The sequence below is a fragment of the Pleurodeles waltl genome, chromosome 4_2 (assembly GCF_031143425.1).
Source record: "Pleurodeles waltl isolate 20211129_DDA chromosome 4_2, aPleWal1.hap1.20221129, whole genome shotgun sequence".
In the NCBI taxonomy this organism is placed as follows: Eukaryota; Metazoa; Chordata; class Amphibia; order Caudata; family Salamandridae; genus Pleurodeles; species Pleurodeles waltl.
In genome coordinates, this window is record NC_090443.1 from 49,656,126 (window position 1) to 49,673,338 (window position 17,213).

Consider the following 17,213-nt stretch of genomic DNA (forward strand, 5'->3'; position numbering starts at 1 on the left):
GTAGGAATGAAGAGCTACCCAGAGATCCTGAACATGTGAGGCTCCCTTCTGTATTGTTTCCTACCGATCTGCGGCTGTTGTCGGCTGTGAAAAAGAGGTGTGGTCTCCAGCATAGATTGTGGTCCTAAAATGGCACCCAGCAAACCCTGAATGCGGCTCCAGCAGGTTGGTCACCCTGATCGCCACACTGCGCTAACCTATTGATGTGGACTAAATGGTGTGGAGAGTAGCAAATGCAACTGGTGCTTGGGGGCTAAATAAGGCAAAGTCAGTAGAGTGTGAAAGTGCCTGACCCTAACATGGCAGCCACATGGAGATCAGAAGAGGGATGGCCCAATCAAGTGTAGACTGGCCACCTGTGAGAATTTATAAAAAAAACACTGCGGCTGTCAGTCATCGATCATGAGTCCCTTTAGTCCCCCAGCCTAGATCTGTGACTTTCTGGGGTGGGACTACACCCCTCTTGGGCTGAGCAGGAAGGACATAATCCTACAGGAAGAGCAGAAGGCTAGGCACTTCCTTGTAGACAATAACTGAGTCTTGTTCCTTCTGGACTTAATGCTAGCTGTGCAGCATCAGAGAACATAGGGCCGCACTACGAGTTTGGCGGTCATGAGACCATCAGACTCACAGTGGCGGTAGGCTCACCAAATTATGACTTTAGCGGTCAGACCGCCAAAGGACCACTGTCCCTGTTGGAAACATGGTTCCCGATGGCATGATGCCAGTCGGGTTGCAACCAGCCATGGCGGAGCTGAACTCAGCACCACCTGGCTGATTACAACCCCTCTTTCCACTAGCCTTTTCATGGTGGGGAGGTCGCCATGAAAAGGGTGACGGAAAAGAAGTGCTGGGGGTCCCTGCCCAGCACTGTTGGAATGCGCACTGCGTGCTTTGCGGACAGTGTGCATTCCAAGGGTGCCGGAGTGCTAGGATATTGGCCTAGGGTCCCATAAGGGATCCAAGGCCAATATCCTAATACTGTTCCCCATGGTCAGCCCGTGGGGACGCATATTACAATGTTTCCGCCAGTCAGCTCAGCAGGAACATTGTAATATGCTCTGGGGGACCGTCACCGTTTTGTCGGGGGCGTCTTCCCCGTGAGCACGGGACCGCCAAACTTGTAATGAGGCCTATAGTTCCTTGCAGTAAAATAGAAACTTTGAGAATTGGACATGAAATATGCCTTAACATTCCGGGCCAAACTCAAATTAATGTCAAATCAATTCACATACTTCTTCACATACCTGGGGGAGGTGTAGGAAAAAATAGAGCAACAGAACAGGGGGCCACCAGGATCACCCAACTGAAATCCCGGGAGGTGGAGACAACAAAAATGCTAAAATAAGAAACACAACTACCCCTGAAGTTTGTTGGGTTGACCCATACACCAGTGCATTATCAAATCCATGCAGAGAAGTTGGCAGCACTGTCAATAGCGACTGCTGCCCTTGAAAGCAATAATCTCAGCGAATGTGACTGTTCAGCAGCAAGTAATTCAGAAGGACACACGAAATCTAATGTTCAAAGATTCCTCTTCTCCCCCCATTGGTAATCTAAAGATGGCTGATGACTAGCCTAACTGCACTGAGTTGCCCACCTTACTAGTTTGCACATGGGTAAACTGAAATAGAGTGATAACATGATTTTATGATATATGGCCACAGTGTATATGCTGCAACCTTTTCTTTATTATTTCCAGGCCGTTATCTATCTGACAAGTGTATGGCTGTGAGCAACGTAAAACTGAATTGTAAAGGTAACAAAGGTGGACTGGCAGGAGAAGACCTGTAGCTCCAACGGAGTGATTACAGAAGAGTTGGTAGTTACGATGTGTACAACAAAGTTGAATGTTCTGTTGAACAGTGCTGGTGCTAGAGCTGGGGAGTTAATCAGGAGTTAAAACTTGGTTTATAAACAGCAGTGAGTGGACAAAACATTATTGGATCCCAACTCTGTAGGTATTGCTACACTCCCTGGATGGCAAAGATCAAATCCAGTTAACTCTGCATGTTGCTTTGACTTCATGAGATTAGGTAATAAAGAAGGTGTCGCTTAAAATTCTGACGGTTAACTAGAACTATATTGTTATGACATAAAACATTAAGTGCATGAAATTTGCAGCCAAGAAATTCACGATACACAGGTACATTAGAAGGAGAGAAATACAAATTGCAATTCTGCACAACAACACATACATATGGAGAGAGGTTAAAATTACAAAAACGTTGGAGAGGTTAAGTGTTCTGTATAATTTTCTTGGAGTGCACAAAGGGTGAAATAGTATGGATTAGAGCAGGTGTAGCCTTTCAGTCACTTAGCAAATGATTGGCAAGGAGGGTAGGTCATACTTGTGATAGGAAGATCAGATGGCGCCCCTTTTGCCAATGAGGTGATTATACTCCCTAAACGCTGAGTTCTACACATTATATTCGAGCTGAATGGACGTACCTCAAGTGTTGCAAGGTGAATTTAATGATGTATTGGATGGGGTTTTGGATCAGACATACTGTCCATTACCACGCCCCCCAACCCTTGTGATAGCTAAAGAATTGAAAACTTTGATACACATTTGGAAGTAAAACCATCCATTGGAAATTTAACTTTCATATTGCTCACAAGTACACAACCTCCACTCTAGATTAGATTACTTATTCTGCATGCTAGATTTGTGAAATAAGGTAGCACATTCAGAATACATAAGTAAAATGTTTTCAGATCATAACCCTTTGATAAGTTACAGTGGGACAGAAGGCACACCTATTCTTACCTGGCAAATGCACAATGACAACTTTGAAGACATGTCATTTCACTCAACAGTAGCTGAGCCCCTAGAGGAATATATGGACAAAAATACTGGTCCCACATCCTCCAGATTAACATAGAAGAACGTTTTTAATATAGTAATTAGGGGCGTTGCAATTAAAACCATAGTAGGCAGCCATAGTGTTTGGTCCTCCCCTGAAGCATTGGCCAAGTACTTGTGTCCTTACTGTGCTCTTGTTTTTGCAGATACTTTTTTGTGTTTTTTGTGATCAGCACACAATATCAGTTCTTTTGTTTTCAGGCCACCTTCCATATGGGCTTCTTGAGCATGTGCTTCTTCCCCCTCCCACGCGCCTGTTAGAAATGGGGTTTCTGGTTGGCTGGGGTATGCACCTCATCCAGGCAGAACCCACCACTGTAGTCAGGGTAAGTCAGTTACACACCAAAGGTAACCTGTTCTCACCCGTTAGCTTGGCACAGAGCAGTCAGGCTTATCCTCAGAGGTCATGTGTAAAGCGTTTGCGCAACACACTCACACTAGCAACACAATAAATGCACCACAAAAGAGACTTCACACAGGATTATATAACAATATAAGTCTTATTACAAATGTATCATTAGACCAAATACATCATAGATCACATACACTTTGCATATTATGCAATCCCAGTAGTAAGACTCAGTATTTCCATAATGCAAAGCCTTACAGTTGCATGCAGTCAGTAAGTGCCTCAGTCATAGAAGGTATTAGGTTATAGCTAATAGGTACAGACATCACCACAAAACAATTGACCATAAGTACTATGCAAAACATGGACCAAGAACAGTGTTCATAACCACTGAACTAGCACTCAGTAGCTTGGTTATATGAGAATCCAGATGTCATACAATACAATCTTAGGGCATAGAACGCAGTAGCGAGGTCAGGACAGAAACCATCCGAATCATCAGGTGTCCTACATACTGTTCATATTATCCAGTGACCATGACAATGTTCATTTTTCTAACTAATGTAGGGTAAAAACGACACATACCACCACTCCCCTAGTGTATGTCAGGCAAATCAGGTTATGAAGGGATCACAATGGATACCATATAGCCCTACAACTATACCGGGTATGGTGTACCTACACTCTTATTGGATATTGTGTGGTCATTTCTGAGTGGGGTTCCTTTATGAATAACCAACTCCGTGTAGTGCCAAAGTATCAACACGCCTATGAGGAGAAAGATGGTACTTTACTATGGTTCTTAGCCACTGATCCCTCGTCCCTCTCAGGGGCCCTCCTATGGCTACTCTGCAAAGCCAGAAACTCACATGTGCCCCTTAGGTAGGTCTTACTGGGGGCAGGGAATGCACACTGTGCAGTCTGTGGGGAACCTCGACTGGTCCTCGCCCCACGTATGAAGCCAGGGAAGGCAGCGGTAGTGTTCATGGCAGGCCTCTGTTCTGGATGAAAGGCCCTCTGAAGACAGTAAAGTGCCAGATGGTTAGGTTGGCAAGGACGGCTTATATCGGCTCTTTTTGACCCAGTGGAGCGGGGACGGGGAAACCGCGCAACCAGGAAGGCACCTCGTGAGGGCCACACGCTTCAGCACCGCCGCCCAGAATGTTTTAGGAGGCCGGGTCTGCAGCGGTGAGTAGCCCAAAGGTGAGGCGTCTTACAAGAGACACCAGCAAAGCACTCTCCACATGCTGGCAAAAACAACACACCCGAAACAGCGCTCCACATGTGGTACTTGCGGACAGGAGGGACATAAAAGGTGACACTCGAGGAGCAGAAGGCCAGCTCACCACCACAAGTAGTGGTGGTTCCTCCTGGCAGACCAGCAATGCCAGTGACAAGATGCCCTTGGTGGAACCAGCATCTGGGAGCAACAGGCAGCGGGGCAACAAGCAGAAAAGCAATCCAGATGAGTCCTTTGTGCCATCCAGCAGCAGCAGGTGGCAGGGCAACAAAAGAAGAGCAGTTCAGATGAATCCTTTTACACCTCAGAGGTCCTTCTGACAGAGATTCAGTCCCAGGTCCCCATAGTGCTCTATAATTAGGAGGCAAGAACACTTCTACTTCTACTTAAAAATGCTTTTGTTCAGGGGGTAACTTCAAAGGGACCCTTTCAAGTGAAGCACAACACCCTTTCAACTAACACTGTCCCCAGGCATCAGTAGGGGGTTATCACTCCTTTGTGTGAGGGCAGGACACACCCTATTGACATGTAAGGTGTGAACAACCCTCCCTGTCCCCAGCCCAGGATGACTATCAGTATGCAGATGCTCTTCTGTCACACCCAGCCCTTCCTGTCTTACGGCTGTCTGGAAAATATGCACACAATGGAGCTGTCAATCTTCCCCAGACATGGATTGGAGTCAGGCTGCAAAGCACTAGAGTTATAAGCACAGAGAAATGGTTACTTTCTAAAAGTTGCATTTCTAAAACAATTATAAAAAATCCACCTTCATCTGTAATCAGGATTTCTCACTACAATTCCAAACATACTAAATATGTCCATGCTACTCCTTATAGATCAGAAATTACCACTTACTCATATATAAGGGAATTCACAATGCAAACCTATGAGAGACGCAGCACTCAAAGCAGTGAAAAACAAAATAGGCTATTTGTCACTACTAGGACATGTAGCACATAAAAACATATGCCCTACCTTTTACATACACAGCACCCTGCCCGTTAGGCTATCTAGGGCCTACCTTAGGGGTGACTTGAGTGTAGTTAAAAGGGAGTTCAGGCCTTGGCGAGAAGTTTGACTTGCCAAGTCAATATGGCAGTGAACTACGCTCACAGGCACTGCAGTGGCAGGCCTCAGACAAGTTTGAAAGGCTACTTCTGTGGATGGCGCAATCTGGGCTGCAAGCCCACTAGTAGCATTTAATTTACAGGTCCTGAGTACATGGTATACCACTTTACAAAGAATGTAAAGGTAAATTAAATAAGTCAAGTTTAGGGGAGAGAGCATATGCATTTTAGCACTGGTAAAGTGCCCAGAGTCCTAATGCCACCAAAAAGAGGGTCGGGCAAATAGGAGAAAGGTAAATGTTTGGGGGTAACGCTGCAGGGAGGGCCATTTCCAACATCGCCCATATTGTTTCTTTGTTTCTTTTCCCTCTCCCCCTCTCCCCTACCCATGTGGCTTCTTTTCTTGCCCCCAACCCATCCATGTTGTTTCCTTTACCACCGCCCCACCTTCATCCATGATGTTTCTTTTAATGTTCCTCCGCCCATTTTGTTTCTTTTTGCTCCTACCCAGCCCGTCCATGTTGCTTCTTTAGATGATTCCCCCACTCACAATCTATGTTGCTTCTTTTTTCTCACAACCGACTACCCTGTCCGTTTCTTCTACCACACCACCTACCCTGTTTCAGCTCCCCCTCACCCACCCTGTTTCTTTTACACCGCCCATGCCCACCCCAACACTGTTTCTTTTCCTACACTCTACTGGTCCACCTCAGTTTTTTCTCCCTTCTCCAAAGAGACTAAAAAGAAAAGCCGCTATGACTGTTATTTTTTTTTTACTGTCTTGCACTCAACATCCACCCACCCTCCTGTTCACCACCCCCACTTGCCCACTCATTCACAACCCCCACCCTCCTGACAAAGCCAATAGCTATTGTGACCAGACGTCCCGGATTTCCCCAGACAGTCCTGGTTTTCCGAGGACTGTCCTGGCGCTTTTTCTAATTTTAAATACATGTCCTGGTTTTTAAAATTAATGCCAGCTTACACTTGAAAGCAGAATTGGATGGTATGCAGGGTGTGACGTAGCTTATCTTTTTGTTACAGGCAGCACAGGCGGAGGTCAGCTGCTTTCTCCCAGCAGAGGGGAGAAGGAGTCAGAAGGAGGGTAGGGGGCACAGGGTGGAGGGCTTCCCATAGCTAATGTTATCTAAGCTTAGCCTTGTATGCCTTTACTTTACTGCCTTTAGATCTCACCTCCTTCTGCGCTGTCTGAAAGAAGATACATTACATTAGTAATTTCAAACAATTCTGCTTTTCAGTATGATGTATATATATATATATATATATATATATATATATATATATATATATATATATATATATATATAAATAAATAAATATATATATATATGATATATTTATTTATTTATAAGGCTACTCAAAAACCAGGACAGGCCAGATATATACCTTGTTCATTGTCAGCCTTTAGTCCTTCTTCTGTTGCTAACCTGTCCCAGTTTTTACATCTCAGAATTTGGGGACCCTGCAGTTTTTTGCCCATAGACGAGACATATTGGCTTTGCCAGTGCTTGTTTTTTATCGTGGTCAGTGTTAGGCAGGGCCACTGGAATTATGCGATTGGGCGGCCGCAGTAACTTTTGCTTAATTACGGATTTGCCGCATTTGCCACATAATCCATCATCTGCTGCATAATCTGCAGATTTTAACCAAAGAAATAGTTTCTATCTCAAACGGTTCAAAATTTACAAAAGGTGCAGCAACACGTATTGCGGTGCAGTGAAAGGCCCTTTGCAAAACTGGACTGGTCACCTTTGTGTTGCTTATTACTACGTTTGGGTACTAAAATGGCACTAACTAGGTGCAGCCAACGCCCAGACAGTGTTATAAAGTTTTAAAATGTTGAAGTAATTAAATAATATTATTACAAAGTGAGCCACATTATGTTGCATAAATAGCCTTTTCCTGCCGCATAATTTACTAAACCCTGCCGCATAATTTGGCTTTCATATGTCGCATAATTTCAGTGGCCCTGGTGTTGGGTCTGTGAAGGTGAGGGTGAAAACGACTGTTGTCTCTGGCAGGCTGTCATGTGTTCTTCAAACCTGGAACTGCCACCGGCGAATCTGGATTACATATTCATAGAAGGGCAATCTGCGCTGCCTGCCGGCTGTGCAGGCCCCCACCCCTTTTGTGAATTCAGCAAAAGATGCAGATCTGCGAGTTGCAAAGCTGTTCAATGTAAATTTGCGTTTCAATTATCAGAAAAACATTTTAAAAAACAGGCACAGTGCCTCACTCACCTTAGAAAGGAGTATGCTTAAAAATCTGAAATGCCTCTTGCTTATGGTAGAAACATAATATCTTAGAAGACCGACAGTACATTTGTTTACCCTATAACCATTTATACGTTAAAAAAGAAAAAAGTGTCATTGCGCTTTCTATCGAGAGACATGAAAAACAGAGAGGAACATCTATGTGGCCCTTTGAAAACCTGGCAGCAATATCTGGTTGACTCTAGAAACATGGAAACATATATTTGGGACACAGTCAGTGACACAGTGTTTATGTAGTGTAAAAGGCCATTTATTTAGGACAGGATTGCAACTTATACATAACATTGTACGTGCTCAACTTCTACTCTAACTTTCAAACTACACCCCTTTGAAACTTCTCCCCAGTCCTCCTTTTCACTCATTCCTTCACTTTGCCTCCGTTCACCAATCTTCCACTTCAATTCACCCACACATCCCCCTTTCCTTTCATCCCATGCCTGCTTTGGGCAACCCCCACGCTATCATCCTTCACCTGCTTCTTTCTCCCCCCTGGAAGTGTGGCCAGGCTCGCATCTGACTCTCCACCCTCCCCCATCTACTGCCACACAACCCCCGTTAGCAACCTGCCCTAACTGGCGTTCACTTGACACCCACACCGTGAACACAACACCCCCATTCTGAAACCCTTCCGCATGTAGTGCGGGTGGGTGACCAATCTTCCGACCTTGTGTTGGGCTGACGCAGAAGAGGCTGGTCCCTCCCACCCCAACCCTATTTAAACCCTTCCTTTATTCCCACCTCCCATGCACCCTGCCCCAGTCCTGTGCCATAATGCCACTTCCTCTCCCAAAAGCTCCCGTGGAGAGACTAGACTGCACCTGCTCTCCACAGGGCCCTCCAAAGCCAGACAGGGGTATGTTACTCACTATAAAATATGTACGCTGAGGTGCAAGAAGTATACACACTCTGCTAAGAAAGTTGTACCGTTCACAGACATATAGAGATAATTATTCACATGTTGTGTCATACAATGTATGACAAAATAAATCAGAATGAATACACTAGAAATAAGAGATGCTGAGTAACAGCTGTCCATTGCGTGTTTGTCCTCAGTCCAGTGACTGACTATCAATGGCACGTCTAGGCTGTCCTACATTGATTGACTATTATTTGCAAATTTGTAAATTTAATTATTTGCAAATTTTACTTGGAATATCTGTCATTCTATGTGATTTGGTTGTTCTTATAATTCTATAACCAAATTTCTTCTCTCTTGTCATGTGGTTGTAGCATCCGTTCATGGAGCTGCGGGTGATGGAGAACAACAAGCGATCGCGGAGGAACCTGGGCCTGGACTGTGACGAGCATTCCACCGAGTCCCGCTGCTGTCGCTACCCACTCACTGTGGACTTTGAAGCTTTCGGCTGGGACTGGATCATCGCACCCAAGAGATACAAAGCCAACTATTGCTCAGGCCAGTGCGAGTACATGTTCATGCAGAAATATCCTCACACGCACCTAGTGCAGCAAGCTAATCCCCAGGGCTCAGCTGGGCCCTGCTGCACCCCGACAAAAATGTCCCCAATCAACATGCTCTACTTTAATGACAAGCAGCAGATAATTTATGGGAAAATCCCTGGAATGGTTGTTGACCGATGTGGATGCTCTTAAAATAAGACTTTACTCATTTCTGCCACACTATTCTTCAGCATCTCTCCTACAGCCCCTTCTCCTCACCTACAAAGACCTTTTGTTTTTTAAAGAGAATTGTGAATAACTGTGAAAATCCTTTAGGAAACAAATTATCCAGTAATGGAAGTAACTTGCACTGTGCAATAAGCAATGTTGAAGGAGAACGGAGAGATTCCGCCGTAAAGATTATTTTCTAATTTCCCCAGAACCGCTAAAGAATGGTACTTGGTACCCCAAGGCGAAGTGGGATAACGCCCTCCCTTACACCCAAACATAAAGCCCTCATCCTTTGGCCTAAACGGAAAAGGAATCCGGAAAAAGTATACAAACGCATGATAGGTATCTTGAAGAAAATAAAAAATCTATCCCGTGCGTTGTACTCTTTCGGAACAGAACAGATGAAAAGGCAAGGCATACTGCTGGACTGATTGCCAAACGTTTACAAAAAAAGAAAAGGAAAGAAAAAAAACAATATGAACATTTTCCTTAAAACATAATTTCCTTATGTTAAAAAATCTGGTTGAGCTGTAGATTCTGGTTATGATGTGTGTTCTTTGAGTATGAAGGTGATCGACAGTGCTCTTCCACCTTCCCTCTGGGCACGCATTTCATCCTCACTTTTTCCTTTGCAATATTTTGTTTTTACTGTATGTGTGAAAATGATGGCCAAATCATTAAGAAACAATTTTGCAAATGAATGATTGTGGTGGAATGCTAATAGGCTTTAGGGAGAGAAACGAAAATCATGCTTTAAGCGAAAATCAAGTGTGAGTAACTCACCCCAGGTCTATCATACAATGTCGCCTGGCTGTTGTGGTCCTCATCCCCCATTATCGAAAGGCATGGATGCCCATGCTAAAATGCTAATTTGGATTGTAAAATTCAAGACACAGACTGGATAGCATGATGCACTATTTGATGAGGCGCCATCGTTATTACTCAGTTGAATGTTCCTATTGACTGAAAGCTCCATCCCCCACCTTTGCCAGTCTTGCTTGCGTTGGTCGGTCCAATATACCAACCTTAAATTTCGTAGCTGAGACGTCCTATGTGCGGCACCTGATCTTCTGAAAAGCTAGGGCATTCTATTTGGCAGTTCTTTCTCACACTCCCTTTCAATTACTGAACTTCTGAAAACCTTTGCTGCAGTTGGCTAATGAAAAGATGGAGGGGACTGTATGTGACCCCAGCTGGTCGATGCATGACCAGGAACAAACCTAAGCTTTCGTAACTTAACGTCAGAGTCCTACGACTCCATTTTTGCGCACTTCCATTATATTTTTAAGTTGCTATTATTTCCCACGTGTAATGCTTTGTTGTTTGCCTTATTTACAATGTTTTCACTTGTGTGCAAAAATGTTCAATTGTGCAATTTTGGGAATGTTCGCAGCTGCATTTGACACCAATTTGAAAGAGGGAAGGAAGCAACCGCTGAAAAGTTACATTTGGAGCTCAAAATTAAGGACGCAAATAAAATGTGTTCCTGTATTGTCACTTTAGAGTGTAATTTCATGCACACAATTGGAATCAGCTTTAGTAATTGGTTTCGGAAAGCGTCAATACCTGTTCATATATCAGTCTGTCATTCATGACCAACTCACTAGAGGTCACTAAATAGATCTCGGACATATTTTGCCACTGCATTGTGATAAACTTCGCCTGCAGCATTTGATCGTGTTATCATAATCTCTCCTTGCTAGGCCAATAAACCCTGCGGAAACAAGGCAGCACCCTGTGGCCTGAAGTTGTTTAACCATATGCTAACATTCACTTCTTTGTTGCCCACTTCATATGCTGCTCCCATAGTCTACATTATTTGAAATTCCATTTTTCGTCATTATGTTCTCAATCAGTTTAGTTGCCTTTGTGCAACTCTAGTTTCCCAGCGTTCAAATATCCTTTCACATTGTTTACTTCACAGATGTCACTCATAAATACGTGAGCAACAGGTCACTGGATACAGTCTAATCTTTGGTAGTATCATTCGAATGCATTGTGGTAAATAGCATTTGCAATATATTAACAGAACTCTATTTAAATCCCGATTGCCTTAAGAAGCTAAAAGACTAAACTACCCTTAGTAACCTAGAATTCTGTTTTCACACAACTGTCTTAACACCAGTTTTTAGGCCCCTCACTGCATCAGTTTTTACTTTCAAGTTCACATTATTTATAAAGGTCATTGGGCTCCCTGTTCAGCTACAGATTGATTTCCTTATATTTTGACAATGCTGTGCATTTGAATTTGGCAATGCTGTACTTTTTAACTAAATGCAAGCCATTCCGGTACCTTTAAAAAAGGTTATGGTACTAGAATATCGTACCCAAAATATTGTCTGACAGCAGTATTGTGCTGTAAATATTATTTACAGAAATGTAGCCCAATTGAAGTTAATAATACAAAATTTGCACCCAATGGGACAGTACTTTAGTAACAATAGTTCTGTTACATGATATTTTTACTAATGATATGCTTATATACAACCTAAGAATGTTCTCCCATTCCTAATCCTGCTATCCCCCACTTCTTGTCCTGCTTTTCCTCTTACAATACTAATTGAATATTGAAATAAGAGCAAATAAACTGGCCTAAGTGACTCACGCCCCAATATTTAGTTCACCTGGTTACTTTTTCGTCCTCGTGAAGCGTCATGTTTTTGGTGTGCATACATTAATTATGTCTCACCATTAAATATTATAAGGTTATGTACCTTGTTTGTGATCATTAGTAAATAGCATGTTCTTATGAAATTGCAGGAATCATTTTCAGATAACACTTTTCACAGTGAAAAAACTTTTTTTAGGTTTAATTATGCAGATGATTTCAAAAGCAGAATTTGTATGAAACATACTGAACATTTCAATTTTTTTTTTAATTGAAAACGCAGAATGGATTATACAATGCATGTGGACCACCAGGAAAGTTGAGATTTGAGATTATTGAGCCAAGATAATTTTCTTAAAATAGTCTTTTTTACTTTGCTAGATTCTTCGTGAAACCTGCTTTGGAATACCTTTGCACAGTCACACACACGGTCAATTAATGTAATGGGAGTGTTAAACCTCATAGACATCTTAGAGGTGGGAATACATTTCAGTTAATGTTAAGAAAACCATGATTTGCCAGTTGTATGTAAAAATAGAACAAAAAGTATCCTGTTACAAAAAATAATTAAATTTGTAAATCTCTACTTGCCTAAATATACTTACCTTAATTATATTTTTGTATTTAATATTCTGGCTATTACATTTTTGTAACACAATATTTAAAACCCAATATTCCAATAATATTCTGATTTGCCTGCATTTCAACCATGTTTCCTGTTGCACCCCTTTGTAATAAATCCTTACAATAGTTGAAGGAATTTTAAAAAACTCACTTACTTAAAATATTTCTTCATCTCTCACCAGATTCAAAGCCCAGAACAAATTCTTATGAGAGTGCCAACCCAGAAACCTTTCTGTAATTTATGTTATCTTCACTAAAGGTTTTTAAATGATTTTGTTGTCTGAATGAAACGAGTAAGTACAATGTAGCTAAATAGCTGGAAGCCATAGGTGGCAGGGCCTGTATTTTTCACACTTTTGAAGGGAATCTGATATCGCACCTTTGTATGATGCTCATAACCAAGGGAGTTACTTTCAGCTTAATTTCCTTGTTATGATACATATATTGAAAAATACAGACCGAAAGAGTCATTTAATTTGGGGAGAATGCCCTTGCTGGTCAACTATTGTTCCCCAGCATATCATCCTCCCCAGATTTATAAGCTTACAATATACTTTGTAGTAGTGATTTCACTGAAGAGAGTGGAAAGGAGTATGTAGCTTAAACTTTCAGATAGTTTCTTCACTAAGTGTCAATCCTAAGGCCTGAGTCCAGTCAGAAATGAGAAAATAGGTAAGGAAATCTGTAAAACATTTAGGCCCATATTTATACTTTTACACGCCAAACTGCTTTAGATCAATTTTGCGTGTAGAAGTATATCGCTGGCTAGCGCCTTTCCTGGAACCCAAGAGGGAAAAAAGAAAATTAAAATACTTACCGGGACTTACCTGGGATGGGTCCCCCATCCTGTGGTGTCCCTCTGGTGTGGGTGTTCCTGGGGCCAGGGAAGTGCACGTCTGGGCTGTTTCCATGGTCTTTGACCATGGAAACATGCCCACAGGTCCCCTAACGGCTGCCCATACCCAGGTGTTAAATAATAGCGCTAAGCAAGCTTAGCGCCATTATTTAAGCCCCCCGCCCCTCTGTGCTTGATTTTAGCATGGGGGATAAATTTGGCGGCAAGGCCATATCATCATCAAATTCTTTATTCCGTTATATAAAATTAACCATTAATTGCATAAATACATTATATAAAATATTCAAAACAAGCTCAAAATTCACACTTTTTAAAAACTTAAAATGTTTAAAAAAAAAATTCCAATGAAATGAAATATATAAATTATTAAAAAGAATTTACACTATTATGCCAGTTTATTGCTCCTTTTAAGAAAGATCCCACCCCAACACACCAGCGCACATCAGGAACCATACGGAACCACAAATAAGCTGGGCAGTACTGTGCAAAGCACATTTTTTTCTCAAAAGTGGAAATAAAAATCTCTGTCTAAACGGTGCGTAAAAATCACAGAACAGGGTAAAATGGATTAAGATCTGCAAAGACACCCCATCACATGGACAGATTTGTATGGATTTCAAATCGTACTGGCCAAGCGGGAAGCACAAGTCACTTCTAATTACTCCTAGGTGGAAACGAGTGATGAGTGACCTTTCCCAAACATTTTGTACCGTCAAGAGATACATCTATGGACCCACATGCACCTTTAACATTAAGAAATCCCTCACCATCTGTTTCCTTAGTTCCTCTACCTCCCTTTTGGCTCCCAGAATTTTAAAGAAGTTCTCTTTTACCCAGCCTTTCTTACTGCGCTTAAGGCACTCTGGAGCTTTGAACATTTCTGGGTGGCCAAGGAATTTAGCAACTTCTTTTATATATGTTACCTAGGGGATATTCAGCGCGCCATCACTTGTCAAACGCAATATTTCCCTGTTTAGGGAGGCACACTCATTTGACCAGATTGAGATCCATAACAAAAAGGGTGCAATCTTAATACTATCATCCACAGACTCCAAATTCAGTTCCTCATGTAGACAGTGCCCAGAAGTATTTTGCCCCACACCCAATAACCTTCTACAGAAACAATTTTCCTCTATCTAAGGGGCCTTTCTGCCCCAAGAGCCCCAGAGTGGTGCCCCATATGTAAGAACCGGGATACATTTACATCTATACACCTCGAGCAGAGGCTGTATAGGTTTATTCCCTACTCTAGAGGCAAATCCAAAGGTAGCTCCTACGGTGGATTAAAGCATGGGCAGCGCTTCGATGTTCCCTTATCATCAAAGATTACCCCTATATAGGGAAATTCCTGCACACGGCTGATGATTTGGTCATTGATCTTCAACACACCCACTTTGCTCAATGGTTTTCCACAGACCATGAAATGTGACTTACTGCTGTTTACCTCTAAGTCTAAATAAAACATGACATTGCCATACGCCTTAACCACCTTGCAGAGACCATTCATAGTCCGGGCTATAAGCACCACATCATCTGCATATATCAGGGCCAGCACACTCTTTCCATTTATTGTGAGGACATCCTTACATCTTTCTACCAAAATTTGTGTAACCCATTTGTGTATAAGAGAATTAGGGTGGGGCCAGAACACATCCCTGTCTCATACCTCTTCTAAAACCAAAAGCTTCCGTACATTCCCCATGCATCCCATACCTCACGGTTGCGTTTGTTCCCAAGTGTAAGTAACGGAACAATTCCACAATTTGGGGCTCCATGCCCACCAAGGTTATCCGTTCCCATAGCTTGCTGCGGTTTACTTTATCAAATAGACAGCTAAGATCCATAAAAGCAAGATATAGTGTACCCTTCTTTGCCTGCTTATATTTGCCAATTATCATGAGCAAATTTAAACATTGCTCTTGAGTCCCTAACTGTTCCCTAAAGCCATACTGCACCTTACTTATTCCATCGGGCTCACTCACCCATACCTCAATACGTCGTAAAACAATTTGCCCCAAAATTTGTACTGAGGAATCTAGGAGTGAGATCGGGCGATAGGATTTGGGATCACTCGTTTCCCTTTTTATAAACTGGGACAATACACGCAGATTTCCAAGAGGAAGGGGTTCCTGCACTGACTGCTGCATTTAAAACATTAAGCATTATAGGAGCCCACAGCTGAGAACAGCTTTTATATAAACCCATTGGGACAGCATCCGGGCCTGGTGCTTTGTGGCTCGAACTGTCCTTCATAGCCACCAGCACCTCAGCAAGTGTGAATTTAATAGCCAAATTTAAGTTATAACCTGACGGCTCAACCATTTCCTCCCCTTTGCGTACACCCCAGGAAAACCCTACAAAAATGTCTCACCCACACATCAGGGGGGATATTGCAGCCGAGCCCTTCAGATGTTTCTGTCTCGAAGATGCCCCTATTTACAATCTTCCAGAACAGGCCAGGGTTCTTAGTGTGCAACGCATGTTGCAGGTCCTCCCAGGCCTGCTCCTTGAGCTGCTGTTCGATTACTTCCCCCGGTAAGGGGGATTCAGCCAAAAGAATCCCTGTTATCAGATTTAAATTTTGGCTCACTACCCTCTCCACTACCTGCGGGATACTCTCATGTCTCCACCTAATTCTCCTGCCCTGATTCTTTACTCTTAAAGAAACTGGCCAACCAATTTTCGAATTGTGCACATTGTATGGAAAATTTAGAGAAACCATAATGAGGTTATGATCCCTGAAGTGCTGCCTTTTGACCTCTCCATTCGGAACCAAATTTCTAATTGAAGGGGACATGAAAATATAATCAATTGTCGTGCTGGCCCCTCTCCCCACAAAAGTTGGTAACTGATCTCCACAGACAGATTCCAGGTCACATATATTCAGCAAATCCAGACTCTGTAACCCCTTAATAAGGGTCCTTCCCCTTGCATCCTGTATACCCTCAGGTACATGCACGCTGTGATCCTACTCAAAGGGATTCTCCGCAGTACAGTAGCCCCCTATTTTGGCATTAAAATCACCAGATACAATAGCACAAAATTCAATACTGCAGACCTCCAATCTTCCCTTCAATATCTGCAATCTCGAGAAAAGGGCCCCAATTTGACATCCAGAATCCCATACTGCATTGTAGACATTTACCAAAAGGACGTTATACTTATTTGGAAAAACTACCCATATAATGAGGAGTCCCAGATGATTACAATTTATTTGATATGCTTTAGCAATCTTAGAGGTGCGACTCAGGGTGACCAAACCCCCTTTTGGGTGATAACCAGATAATCCCTCAGCCGGAACAGCAAACGTTGGGAATCCATCCCATACCGCATCTCTCTGTGACCAAGTTTCCTGGAGTAAAATAAAATCGTAGTCCAACGTGAACTTAACCCAATTCCCGTCTTTGAGTTTGGCATCGTACCCTGCCACGTTCCCGGAGATTAGGCGGGTTAGGGAAGTCACCTCGCAACATCCTCCCAGACCTTGGGTTATATTAGAAGACCTCAATAAAACTGTCTTGCCAGTTTCCTCCTGTATTGACGGAAACACCCGTACACACCATCAATCATTTTCTTCCAAATCAGAGAGTACAGTAAAACTGTTCTCCATACGAGGTGGCTGTGGTCCCTCCTGCAATTTAGCAGGACCCCTAGCTCGAAACCCATCCAAGGGCTGAGTA

General features: G+C 42.8%; 1 protein-coding gene across 1 annotated transcript in view; it reads left to right on the forward strand.

Annotated features, from left to right (window-relative positions):
* GDF11 (growth differentiation factor 11) overlaps positions 1–11,175 on the forward strand; it is a 506,604-nt gene extending 495,429 nt beyond the window's left edge. Inside the window, exon 3 of the mRNA XM_069230610.1 lies at positions 9,047–11,175. Coding sequence (XP_069086711.1) covers positions 9,047–9,427 — 381 coding nt within the window. The 3' untranslated portion in view covers positions 9,428–11,175. The remainder of the gene's footprint in view (positions 1–9,046) is intronic.
* Positions 11,176–17,213: the final 6,038 nt, after the last annotated feature.